The 12,825-nt window shown below is 43.5% G+C and overlaps 2 protein-coding genes and 1 long non-coding RNA gene across 5 annotated transcripts; 1 reads left to right on the top strand and 2 right to left on the bottom strand.

Moving 5' to 3' along the window:
- The first annotated feature begins 783 nt into the window (after positions 1 to 783).
- On the top strand, positions 784 to 4,908 carry cpox (coproporphyrinogen oxidase). Its single transcript, XM_019880194.1, has 7 exons — positions 784 to 1,476; positions 2,122 to 2,265; positions 2,448 to 2,558; positions 2,679 to 2,820; positions 3,345 to 3,563; positions 4,188 to 4,292; positions 4,373 to 4,908. The coding sequence occupies exons 1-7, from the start codon at positions 921 to 923 to the stop codon at positions 4,455 to 4,457; spliced, it is 1,362 nt and encodes a 453-aa protein (XP_019735753.1). The 5' UTR covers positions 784 to 920; the 3' UTR covers positions 4,458 to 4,908.
- Positions 4,677 to 5,346, bottom strand: LOC109522028 (uncharacterized). The gene is made up of 2 exons (XR_002169485.1): positions 5,019 to 5,346; positions 4,677 to 4,981 (listed from the first exon to the last, which is right to left on the bottom strand). It is a non-coding gene; the product is annotated as an uncharacterized LOC109522028 (long non-coding RNA).
- Positions 5,347 to 5,688: 342 nt separating this feature from the next.
- Positions 5,689 to 12,394, bottom strand: prrg1 (proline rich Gla (G-carboxyglutamic acid) 1). Of its 3 annotated transcripts, none has more exons than XM_019880197.1 (4): positions 12,185 to 12,394; positions 11,416 to 11,453; positions 10,592 to 10,752; positions 5,689 to 7,978 (listed from the first exon to the last, which is right to left on the bottom strand). In XM_019880197.1, the coding sequence occupies exons 2-4, from the start codon at positions 11,423 to 11,425 to the stop codon at positions 7,535 to 7,537; spliced, it is 615 nt and encodes a 204-aa protein (XP_019735756.1). In that variant the 5' UTR covers positions 11,426 to 11,453; positions 12,185 to 12,394; the 3' UTR covers positions 5,689 to 7,534. The 3 variants fall into 3 exon arrangements, with proteins under 3 accessions (XP_019735756.1, XP_019735757.1, XP_019735758.1); XM_019880198.1 differs by lacking the exon at positions 12,185 to 12,394 and adding an exon at positions 11,778 to 11,999; XM_019880199.1 differs by lacking the exon at positions 12,185 to 12,394 and adding an exon at positions 11,566 to 11,734.
- Positions 12,395 to 12,825: the final 431 nt, after the last annotated feature.

Genomic DNA, 12,825 nt, shown 5'->3' with positions numbered 1-12,825 from the left:
GGGCATATCTTGAAGAACCACAGATTTCAAGGGCAGCTGAGCTGGTGGAAATACCGAGCTTCTGTCTACCCCCGTTTGATCAAAGTAATGGAGAGTAGATTGTGCATTGTAGCAACATCTGTCCCGTCAGAGGGGGTATTAATAATAATAATAATAATAATACATTTTATTTATAAGCGCCTTCTCACAGACTGGACAAATTGAAGTAGTCCAAGTTGAAGTATTTAGTTTTGTTGACTGCAAATTTAAAACAAAGCAAGGAGTAGCGTATGTTTGTTAAAATAAAGCAAGGAGTATCTTATGTTTGTTTTGTTCACTGCTGCTGTTGCAGTTAATACTCACTATTTTTGTTATGATGCAGCATGTTTGATTGTTGTTGGTTGAATTTTAATTTTGTTGCTTGTTTATTGTTTGGAGCCTTTTTAATGCTCCATAAAATAAGTAAAAAGCCATTTCTTTGCTTGATAATTGTTGCTATTTGCAGTCAGTAGAGTGCAATATTTAACTCACCAAGTCATTTATCAAAATGTATGCCATATTTGTCATAAATATTTAAAAGAAAAGCTAAAGTTAAAAGAGCCGTTTGAGAGCCAAAAAGAGCTGGCTCTTTTCACTGAGCCGATCGAAATGAACCAGATGTAAACAAACTACCGTACATTCCGCGCGGGAGTCCGTGAACGCATCCTTAGTTGAGTCGCACAGCTTTCTGGGACTTTTAGTTTGCCTATCGGGGAAGGTCCAGTTGTATGTGACAATATAAACTACATTTCCCATGATGCTTTCTCACTACGCGGAAGTACGTGCTCATTGGCGTCAAACTGTTATCAGCGAGTTTTGATAACGTTTTGTGAGTTTGTGCGGGCTCAGTAACCACTAAAGAGTTGAGTGAGGACAATATAAAGTGTGTCTTTCCTTAAAAAATGACCATTGTCGTATTCGTCAAGAATACAGCACAGGTTACGTCGAGGCGATGTTTTAGTTCTCATTTAAAGGGCCTTTCGAGAACGGGAGAGTCTCTTTCGTCTCGTTGGCCTCACATTAGTTCCTCGCCACCGGCAACATGGTCGTCCTGGACTACCGGCCTACGTTTCATGTCCCAAGGGACCGCAAGCAGGTCATCAGCCGGCGGGCGAAGCTGCAGGCGCGGAGCCCTGGCGCTGAGCGGGGCCGCTGCAGTCACCGCAGCCGCTGCATTCACGGGCTTCCTGGCCAACATCAACCACTTGCAGCGGGCCGAGATGGCGACTCTGGTACCCCGAGCCGTCGAGGAGGAACAGGAGGAAGGGGACATCCTGGCGAGGTGCCGGGGATTCATGTCTCCTCCGGTCACTGACGTCGAGGTGCTGCAGCGGAGGAAAGGCGAGATGTGCACCAGGATGGAGATGCTCATCATGGAGACGCAGGCCGAGTTCTGCAAAGCTTTGGAGGCGGTGGACGGTGGGACGTTCAAGGTGGATCGCTGGGAAAGAAAAGAAGGTAGTAGGCACTGTTGTTTGCTAAACAGCATTTACACATATACACTTCAATTTTCGACATAATGCGCTTTGGGGGGAAAATTTCAGGATATGGTGCATTTTAGGTGCATTCTAAAATTTAGGTTTGAGTATGTTTCTCTGGCAAATAAAGCCACGTTTGATCTTCTTAAACGTCCTCATTTGTCAACCGAGTCAAACCATTCTAATGTGATAACACTCATTCAGGCCATGCGGGCAGGGGCAACTATTTGTTACATTCTCCAACATTCCCACAATTCCACATTTTCCATAAAACAAATATTGAAAGGAACTTAGTTGTTTCCAAATGTCACATATTTATCAATTATTTATCTCATTCGGGACATATTTCAAGGTATTTTCATGTTCCCCAAAGTTCCACTATTTTTTCAGTGCTATATTCCACATTTTCTTAAATGAAATTCCTTACTTCATGCCAACACTTTTAGAATTTTTACACAATGCTCCCACATTTCTTAAATGATTAAGACCATTCCAACTCCAAAATGTTCAGCTTGTTTATGCTATCGTGGGAGCTAAATTTCATACATGCCAATAATTCTCACTTTTGCAGAATACATTTGACTGATGTTTGCATGCATGAAACGGCGTAGATGTTGTGTTTCAGGTGGTGGTGGGATCAGCTGCGTGATGCAGGATGGCAAAGTATTTGAGAAGGCCGGCGTCAATGTGTCAGTTGTGTTCGGAAACTTGACCGAAGAGGCGGCCAAGCAGATGAGGAGCAGGGGCAAGGTCCTTAAAGGGAAAGATGGTAAGCGCCGTCATCTTCATCAACTGTTCCGGGTGATATTTTTGCATTTCTGTGTGTCACAGAAATTAACCACTGTAAGATTAAAAAAAAAAGAAAAAAAGTCCAAGTCATTGGAGAAGCCTGGCAAGAATGAAGGACACAAAGTAGCAAAGGTAAATAATGACATGTGATGTGTTTCTCAGGCAAACTGCCATTTTGTGCCATGGGCGTGAGCTCCGTAATCCACCCTAAGAACCCGCACATCCCCACCGTGCACTTCAACTACAGATACTTTGAGATTGAGGAGGAAGACGGTGAGCGTGCCGCTGTCTGCTCCTTGACGTCAGCAGCCGTGTCTTCGTATCCATGACTCCATTCAACTCATGAATGAATCATCACCCTTGTCTCCTCTCTTTTATGCGCGTGTATTGTAGGCTCCAAACAGTGGTGGTTCGGTGGCGGCACAGACCTGACTCCGGTCTATGTCAATAAAGAAGATGCTTTTCACTTTCACAACACGCTGAAGGAGGCCTGCGACAAGCACCACTCGCAATACTACGCCGACTTCAAGAAATGGTACAAAAGGATGTGCGCCTTAGGGTGTGATGTCATCACGTGGGATGCTGAGGGTGTTTCTTGACTGCGTGACGCTGATAAGACAGCAGTGTAGGAAAAGACCGTTGTGACCGTGGCTATCTGATGCACTGCAGAGGGTGGCTGTTGTCAAGTAATTTAAAGTCAATATTTAATGGACGGTTTATTTTGACCCCCTCTAAATATAATGAAATCAACTACAAGAGCTGCTTCAAAAATATGCAACATGGATGCTGCCAGAAAGGTACTAATTTAATCATATGGTTATGACTGCGGTTACTGTTTTTTCCCCCCCACATCAGTCAGTCCAAAGTAGAAATTTACTTCATACATTTTACTTCAGTATTTCAAATAAAAGAGTGAAACTCATACAGACAAACATATAGGAACTAAATAATGTTTGTTGGCTGACTTTTTTTTCCCATGGAAATTGCAGGTTATTAAGAAATGATCTTTTGTCGTAGCCCTTAGTTATTCTTCCGATGTGTCAATTTGTGTTCTTTCAGGTGTGACCGATACTTCTACGTCCGCCACAGAGGAGAGACTCGAGGCATTGGCGGGATCTTCTTCGACGATCTCGACGGCCCCAGTCAGGAGGAGGCTTTCGGTTTCGTTAAAAGCTGCGCCCGCACGGTGGTGCCCTGCTACCTGCCCATAGTGCACAAACACCTGCGCGATCCTTTCACCGCCGAGGAGAAGGACTGGCAGCAGGTGCGACGAGGAAGGTGAGCGTGTCGCTATTTGGGCCACCCTGAAAAGAAAAAGGAAACTACACGGGCTTCATACTGGATATTCCCCAGATTAACATTGTAGTTCTACAAGAATAAAGTCAGATTTTTAAGTTAAAGAAGTTGTATTTTTTTCAAGGAAAATTTTATGAGAAAAAAAATTAAAAATACAATTTCCAAGATTAAAAAATTATATTTTCAACATGAAGTTTGTACAAAAATGGTCATATTGTTAAGGTAAACAATAATTGTCATATTTTGAGGATTAAAAACATGTATTTTTTGAGATGAAGAGTAATTTTGCAAGGATGAAATCACGTTCTCAAGATAACATTTTATATCTTCAACATTAACTTCATTTTGCATGGATAGTCATATTTTTATGAGAACAAGCTTTGAGATGAACATTGTCACTTCACAAGAATATAATCTAGTTTTCACAATAAAAACATTTTGGAAATGAACGTAATTTTACAAGAATAAAGTTCTATCTTTTCAAGACAAATGTGTGGTCACATCAACCATTAAATTCTTACCAGTATCAGGACGATTGTGTCTGCTTTTGAATGAAGAACAACACACATTTGTCACATGTGAGACCAGCGTGACGTTGTGCTTCAGGTATGTGGAGTTCAACTTGGTGTACGACAGAGGAGTGAAGTTCGGCTTGGCCACGCCGGGATCCCGAATCGAGAGCATCCTCATGTCTCTTCCCCTCACCGCCAGGTAAGCGGCGCAGCGCTGTCAAAGCCGCCCGACAAGCCGCCGGCGTCGCTGAGTTGACCGAGTTGACTTTTCCTCCTCAGGTGGGAGTACATGCACGAGCCCGCCCTCGGGACCCGAGAGGCCGAGATGCTGGAGGTGTTACGAAACCCAAAGGAGTGGCTGTGAGCGCCATGTTGACAGGTTTACGCGTCAATATGGACGGAACATCCGAACGCATAACACATGAATGCACTTGCTTGCTGTGAATTATGTCAGTGTGTTGAAAAGGTGTCACTTGTTTTTCTGGTCTGGTTTCTCTCTACAGCAGTTCAATATTTGGCTTTTGGATCATGTTTCATGCAAAGGTGGCGGTTTGAGAGGCGTACTGCGAGGACTAATTACAAATTTCACATTTCACCGTTTGTTTAAAAAACAGAATACAATCAACAACAGAAATGGTACATCATTTGGTTCACTACACACAATTGTGAATGTCATTGGTACTGGGATAAACTTGGTGACCAATCCCTAGTATGCATGGTGTTAAAAGTATTCTATATATATGTATTGATGCAGCTTTCATTTTCCTTTGTTCCTGTCTCTCTTTGTAAATAAATCCCAAGACTTGTGATTTATAGTTTGGAGTTCAACTTGTATTATTTGACAGAATTGATCATTCTTAGTGCACCATGAAAGCTATGAATCTCACCCTGTAAATAAGGGGACTTATTTAATTTTTTTTCCAACAGTTGAACTTCACCGAGTTATAAAGCATGAATACTTTTTGTACAGATGGTGCAGCACTCAACATAAAAGCAATCTCAATGCAATAATGTCAGCTCACATTGAACTGACAAAATTTGTCTAAATCTTAACTGAGAAAAAGCGACCTTTGATTACCGCCTTGTGGAAGACAGTAAGAGAAATGTGACACATTTGCCATTTTTTTTATATTATAAATCATTTCACGGGAGGCACAGTAGTCGACTTGTTAGCATGTCTGCCTCACAGTGCCGAGAATGTGGGTTCAAATCCGTTCCCGGCCTTCCTGTGTGGAGTTTGTATGTTATCCCTTCAAAACATGCATGGCAGGTTAATAGAGCACTAGATTGTCCCTCGGTGTGAGTGTGAGCGCAAAAGGTTCTTCGTCTAGGTGTTCCCTGCAATTGGCTGGCAACCAGTTCAGGGTGTACCCTGCCTGCTGCCCAAAAACAGCTGGGATAGGCTCCAGCACACCCGCAACCCTTGTGAGGATAAGATGATCATATAATAGATGGATGAATCATTTCACACTTTTGTACATATTAATAAAGATTTATTACAGGTTCCCTTGCATTTTATGTTGCCTTACTTTAACTAAGGCATTGTGTAGCAGTGAGTTAGAATGGAAACAAACACAACTCACTTCAAGGTCATGTAAAGTAATGAGTGCTGCGTTTCATGAAACAAAAAAAAAAATCTGTGCTCTGCATACATATCGATATTTTGCATTTCATGTTTGCAATAGAATACAACAAGTGTGCCTGGGCTCTATTTTTCAGTCAGGGGTGTAAAACTGCATTGAATCAATATCATTCAAGTAGGCATATTTTAAAACAAATTGATTTTGTAATCAGAAGTCAAGCAAATATTTTAGTAAACAACTGTTCAATTCGAAGGAGGGGGAATTTGGTAAAAATGAATGCTTATGAAACCATTTCACGTGAATACAGTACATATTTTCTGCCAAAATGGAAAGCACAAATCCATTTAGCAAGAAACAGGAACTCGAGAAGATTATCTGTAGTGGGCCACAGAAACGGAGCGTATAGTTTGACGCCTGTGGTTCAAGCTGTTTTGAAATGTTAAATTCATGCAGACACTTTAGCCTCAAGTCGAATCCCTCTCAATGGACCGTTGTCATCACACCAGGCGAAACTAAAAAGAACATTTGATAACTTTGACATTAGAACTGACAAAGTCCAAACAGCATTTTGTCGAAAGGGCTCATTGTGAGCTTCCATACAAGTGCCTTCTTTGAGTTATCAGCTAAAATAGTTCCATGGATATTAACGCATTCGTATGCAGTAAAAGGCAATTTTACTGGAACCTGACTTTCACACCGACAATACATACAGTATTTATATATATTTATATATACACACAGATACACTTGACACATGCCACAATGGACAATCTTCCCTGCGAACGTTTTCCCCAAAGCTTCCGTGTCAAATGCCTCGTTTCCAATTTTCCTGCGCGTGTAACGAGGCACTGTCAAACGACATGTGGCGCTTTGGAGCACAGAGAAGATTTTCACAGTTGAGTGTGGCGTCAAAAGCCAACAAACATAGCGGGGCAAGGCGATTTAACTTCACCTAAGAGGCAACATGTATATGACGTATTAAACCGTTCCTCATGTCCCAATTCCTTGCGTAACACATTTCATTACTGACTGTAATGTATGGAAAGTCATTTCGGCATTTATTTGATGTCCTCGGACTTGTGTGCTACATGTTCTCAATCGTAAATATCTTCAACACAGTTGCAGAACGACTGTCTGTTACTCGTAATTTTTTTTCTCCAACTATTGCATGACTTTTCTGCATCCGAGTAGGACAGCTACATTGCTAGTGAAGCAAAACAAAAAACTCGTTGAAAAAGAACTACTAGATGTTAGCGAATGGAATTTTACAATGTTACCAGTAGTATTAGTAGCAAGCGGCTGTCAACTAGTTATGTTATACCTCACTTAGGAACATGTAGTTGTCCAACTACTGTGCAGGACTTTTATACAGTAGTGGAAAAATATGTTACGAGTGCACCAAATTTTCAAACTAGTGAGGACAAAGAGACCTTTGCTAGACAAAGATTGTGATGCTGAACAAATGCTCAAATGGCTTTCCATGCATGATGCTGCAAGTACAAGTTAGCTGGAGATGTTGCTTTCCTGAATGAGTGCGGCTTTATCGAGCTGATGAAGCCACACGGTTATGTCGTTTCCTAGCCGCGCGAACGAAGTAGCATGAAGCACTTGGCACTGATCTCCAGTAAAACACGAGTACAACAGCATGGAGAAAGATCCTTCGGTGTGGCAATCACCATTTTGTTTTTCCTACTTTGGCCTAATGAGAAGTTCACCTTGCTACAGCGTGACAGCACGGATGTTTTTTGCATTTGGTATTTGCTGCATTCACTTGCTCGGTCCTCCTCTCCAACGGTTAGTAAGTGCAAATGTTGAGTGCTGGCAGAGATTGCATCGTGATGCTAAGATGGCGGTCCGTTTACTTCCCGCTGGTGTTGATGATGTCCTCGTACTGTGGCGGGGGTTCCGTCTCCACGCGGACGTCGGCGCGGCCCACCGCCTCCTCGTACGACGGCGGGCGGTCGGCGGCGCTCCCCCGCGCGGACGCCGCTTCTGCGCCCAGGTACCCCACGGGGCTGCTGTGGGCGCTGAGTTCCGAGCGGTCGTCGTGGTGATAATCCCGCCCCCAGTGGTCCGTGGAGACCACCGACAGCACGTGGTCGTGGTGAGAGTGGGCCAGGCCGGGGCTGCGCTGCGAGCGCTTGCGGGAGTGGCAGCAAAACACAATGACAGCCACAGCCACCACGATGAAGACCACCGTCAGCAGCGGCACGATCAGGTAGAGGGAGTGCACGCCGCCCACCACCGACTCCAAACCTCCCGAAGGGCTGCTCTCACGCACGTACTCCTCCCAGAAGCGCCTCTGCCCACAACCACAACACACGTTAGGACCACCTGGTAGCAGCAGGCCCACCATTGAGTTACATTTACAACTAGGGTCTTTCTGCTAGAGTTTTTATTTAGGCTGATGGTCATTCTGATATTTGGCAGAATAATATGACGATAATCGATTAATCGGCTGATGCGCATATTGTTGGGACTATAAGTCGCACTTTTTTCAGAGTTTGGCTGGCTACGCGACTCAGGTGCGACTTATGCATCTTAAAATTAGAGCTCGGACTGGCACCCGAAATCCCCGTTCTTGAATCGTGTTGACGACGGTGAACGAGTTCTTAGTGAGGTTGAAATTTCCCCTTCGAACTTAAGAAACGTTTTGCTTTTTAGTTTAAAAATGGACAGATTTCTTAGCTTTTTCCTCCCCACATGTTGATATGAGCAAGCACTGTTATAGCTGAATTTGACTCGAAACACACGTCTGTAGCGATCTGCATGCATTTCATAATCAACATCTCTGGTAGAGTCTGTTGTATTATATTCAAATTGTTGAGGTTTTTTTTCAAGCAGTTACACAAATATTCCACCAGACGATTTGCATAGCACAGTTTTGTGCTGTTATACTACAGCACCTTGAGATTCGTGGTTGTGTTGTCAAAATGTACACTGAGTAATCATTTCCTGCTGTATAATTGTCATCACAATTTGCCCTTCGGAGGTGGAAAATAAGCACACAAAAAAAAAAAGCTTCAAATATTAAAAAAAGATTTTGAGGCGTATATTAAAAAGAAAGTTGTGGGTGATTTGGGGTATGTTGGATTTGGGAGATTTATTCTGTATTTCCTCCAATAGCCATTGGGGGAATTTATTCCTTCAACCGCAACGATTATTGAGTGTTTGTTCGATTTAAGACAGAGTGGATGTCATGATTTGATGGACAACAAATTAAAAGGGGTCAATGCAACATGTGTCACAGTGCCCGTTTCTGAAATACTTCTCTTCTGAATCACGACAAAACAATATGGGACCAAACAATGCCCTCAGATGACGTAACCGACATGATTGTGTGCCTTGAGTGACACGACACCAGCTGACCAGCTGCCAACAATAGGTGAGAGCATATACAACTCCCCCCACCACCGCACAACCACCGCGCACCTGGTTGTTCTTCCTGCTGCTAATAATCACTTCCTGGAACAAAAGACATGCACGTCCATATCGTAGGAACGGCAGTGTAGGATTCTATATTGTGACATATGAAGCCAAGGCACCTAAAATGCAAGTCAGGGTTCAGACAAATACAAAATTCCACAATTAAAAACACAACATTACATGGGAAGCAACTTAGAGTGAGAGAGCCCTGGATGAGTTGATCTCACCAAGCACAGGAAACAAGTGTTTTGCTTTGCCTCGACCTTCTTTTGGCTGATGTTAACACTAAAGGATAGCATCCATTTTCTATCGTGCATGTCTTTTTCAGGTCGCGAGTTAGCTGAGCATTCGCCAAACTATTCATACCTGTGGGCAATGAAGAACCTTCAAATTCAACTACCCGAAGCATGTTTTTGGAATGTGGGAGGAAGTCAGGAAGTTCATGTAAGCATGGAGCCAACACGCAAACTCCACACAAGCACTGTAGGATCCTGTGATGGCCAAGAGCAAAGGTGCGATGCTGACCATACTACAGGAAACGGCCATCATTCCCACATACTGGAGCAGTAGTGGAGTGTTGACAGTACAACTCTTTGGTGGCCGCTCGGCACAATAAGGCTAATTTGACTAGAACAACAACAATCACATGACTGCCGTTTATTGACGTAACCAGAAAACTGCGCAGTTAGCTTGTTCTGTTTCAGTAGAAATAGTAACTGGCACACTTTCTGTCCTGAAGAGGATGGAGACATTCAATAATCTCTTTCTAATTAGCAAGTAGGATGCGCTTGTTTGCAGTGAACAAATTGTGTCCCCCCCACTCCCTCCCCCCAACCTAATAAACATAACATCTCACAATATGCATAAAAAAAATCAGGCCCAAACAAGTACATTATAACATGAAACCGTTGCTTTCTGAAGACGGAGAATTGAGCCGTTTAATAATCTATATCTAATCAGCAAGAAAGAGACTGATCTTGAAAAGCTTTGCTTCTGCAAAATGGACTTGTGTTGAGCAATAAGTGTGCCAAATCACAGTGGCAGAAAATGGAATTACACCCCAAAACAAAACAACACGACCGAAATTATTACTGAACAGAAAAAAAAATCCATAAACTAGTGGGACCACGAACTCAGAACCCATCATGGAGGGGCGTTCACTATAGAGTAAAATAAATAAACAAATAAAGAAATAACAATAAGCCACCCCAAAAGACACTGGATTTTTGGAGGTATTTTGACAATGTGAAATATCATGCATGTGAACAGGTTTCTCTGCTCTCTCATTTTTGACCGCTCCTTCCAAGAAGACGTATGTAGGAATAGTTGTTACAATTATATTATTGTATTATTTTTTTATGTTATGCGTTTCATCGTATTATTTTCGTTATTTTATGTTAAATGTTCTGTAAAGTGCTCTGTTAGAGCGGCAGTTGTGAAAACGCTACATAAATAAAGATGTATTATATCATCATCATCATCATCTCACCGTCTTGTCGTCATTTTCAAAAGCCTCGCGGGCCTCCTCGTAGGTGCAGATTTCCTCGCGGCACTCCCTTTGGATGTTGCCCTGCTTCATCTCCTCCAGGAGGAAGTTGGCCCTGGGCAGCCGCCGCAGCACCGAATGGGCCTCGTCCACCGGCAGGAACACTGAGGTTGGGTCATGCATGGTGGAGGGAGAGAGGGGAGAGATTTTGCAATTTGTGAGAAAATGCATGGAAAAAAAAGTGCCGGCGGTTGCAAGTAAGCAACCCGGTGAGGGGCAACAAGGGGGAGGAAGATGAGAACAAATGAAGCAAAGAAAGTGCAAAGGAGAATGTGGCTCACGAAGAACAAAAGGAGGATAGAGACAGAAACAAAAAGAGGAAGAGTGGCAGGGGCGCTAACGGAAACAAAGCCTATGTGGTGCCCACTTTTTCTTCACACTAATAAGAGCGACTTTAATTTTGGCACTGATCCCGGGACAAACTGTTGGGATGAACTTGATGTGACAAAGGTGCTCGTTTCTCACATCTCGATGGGAACACCACATGCCCTGCCTGCTGTATTACTTTCTTAACAAGTCATGACGTCCATGTGACTCAAAGACTTGATCCAAAAACAAACACATGATGCATGAAAATGGGACACTCTCATCAAAGGAAAAAGTGCAATTGCATGTTGAATTTTAAAAAAAAACAACAACAACCAGGAAGCACTAGCAGCAACATTGATGAAAACAGACACATTATCAAAGAAAAAGGCACTATGATCTCAGAAAATATAAGCGATGGAGTCATGGGAGTTTACAGTGTAAAATGTCAGCAAGCTTACCACTCCCCATGCTTCCTGTCAGTCTCCCCCCGGGTTATCTGCAAAGAATAAACACATTTTTCAACTTGCTGATAAAAGTCAGACAATTATTGACTGTGCCGCCCTGTTAAAAACCTCTAACATTCTTCCTCTTCAGCGTTTAGTTTTTACCCTCCCGAAAATCAACTCATTTAAAGTGGGAAGAGTGTCGCACTTGGACATGCGATAGTAAATTAAGGTAATTAACAGGAATAACCCGCGACACTAGTGAGGACTAGAGAAATGGATGGAAAAGTTGGTCATAATAATACGATGTAATCAATTGGAGAAAAGTGCCGTCACTGTTGGCCGGGTGAGGCATCTATCGTCCCCGTGTGACTGACCAATGGCGGCGGCTGTCCACGCTTGTTCATGGGCGGCTTCGGGGAACCGCAGAAGACGAAAACAGCCACCAAGAGCAGGCGACAACGGAAACGAAGACAACTACGAGCTGTTTGGTTTTCAAACTGGGACTAAAAAAAGTTTCCCCGCAGCTGGCTGGTTGGCTCTCTAAACGCCGTTACATAAATGTTGTCGGTCTCGGCCCGTCAGCTTGCATCGCAAAGCGGGGATGAGGCTAGCTAGCGCCCCGTACGTGACAACCAATCAACCGTGGGGGATGATTTGGAAAGCGGACAGCAAAACAACATATTCCCCCGACTCAAAGCCCGATATATGTTATTCGCACACTACCTCATTTGTAACTTCATGTCAGTAAATACATCTGAGGATAATAGTCAAAATCGCTTACCTTCTCCGTTGGCCAGAATGCGCATTTACGATTGCCAAATCTCGTCGGCGCCCCCCCAGCACTGACTGTTGCTATGATCAGTGCGCATGCGCATAACTGTCTTTTTGCGGCATCCGAAGAACTGATCCACTGATCATTAAAGGCACAGAAAGGCGCTCAAAAAGATGCTGACAGACGATCAATGTAACGATCGTTTGTCACATATATTCAACGCTCGGCTGAAAAAATACTATCCATAATCAGAGCCGAATGAGGTGTGACTCTTTTTCATCTCTGGTGTTTCTTGCGTTTCAGAGAGAGAGAGAGAGAGAGAGAGAGAGAGAGAGAGAGAGAGAGAGACTTGAGAGAGAGACACGCGCACACACACACACACACACACACACACACACACACACACACACACACACACACACACACACACACACAGTCACACAGTCACACACGCTTACTTGCTTAGCGATGACACGTATGATCCATTCCGCCCGAAATAGCGGCCCAAACGGTCCATAAAGCAGGCCAACCAAATTCTCGCCGTCCCAGGTTAGACACTTTGGGCTACTAGGTCTACCAAAAGTACTTTATTTATTGATTTTGATACTAACCCGCGGACCAAATTGGCGCCTCCGAGCGGTCCACCAAGA

This window comes from Hippocampus comes, unplaced genomic scaffold (genome assembly GCF_001891065.2).
Source record: "Hippocampus comes isolate QL1 unplaced genomic scaffold, H_comes_QL1_v1.1 scaffold151, whole genome shotgun sequence".
Taxonomy (NCBI): domain Eukaryota; kingdom Metazoa; phylum Chordata; class Actinopteri; order Syngnathiformes; family Syngnathidae; genus Hippocampus; species Hippocampus comes.
This window is presented reverse-complemented; position numbering and strand designations above follow the sequence as displayed.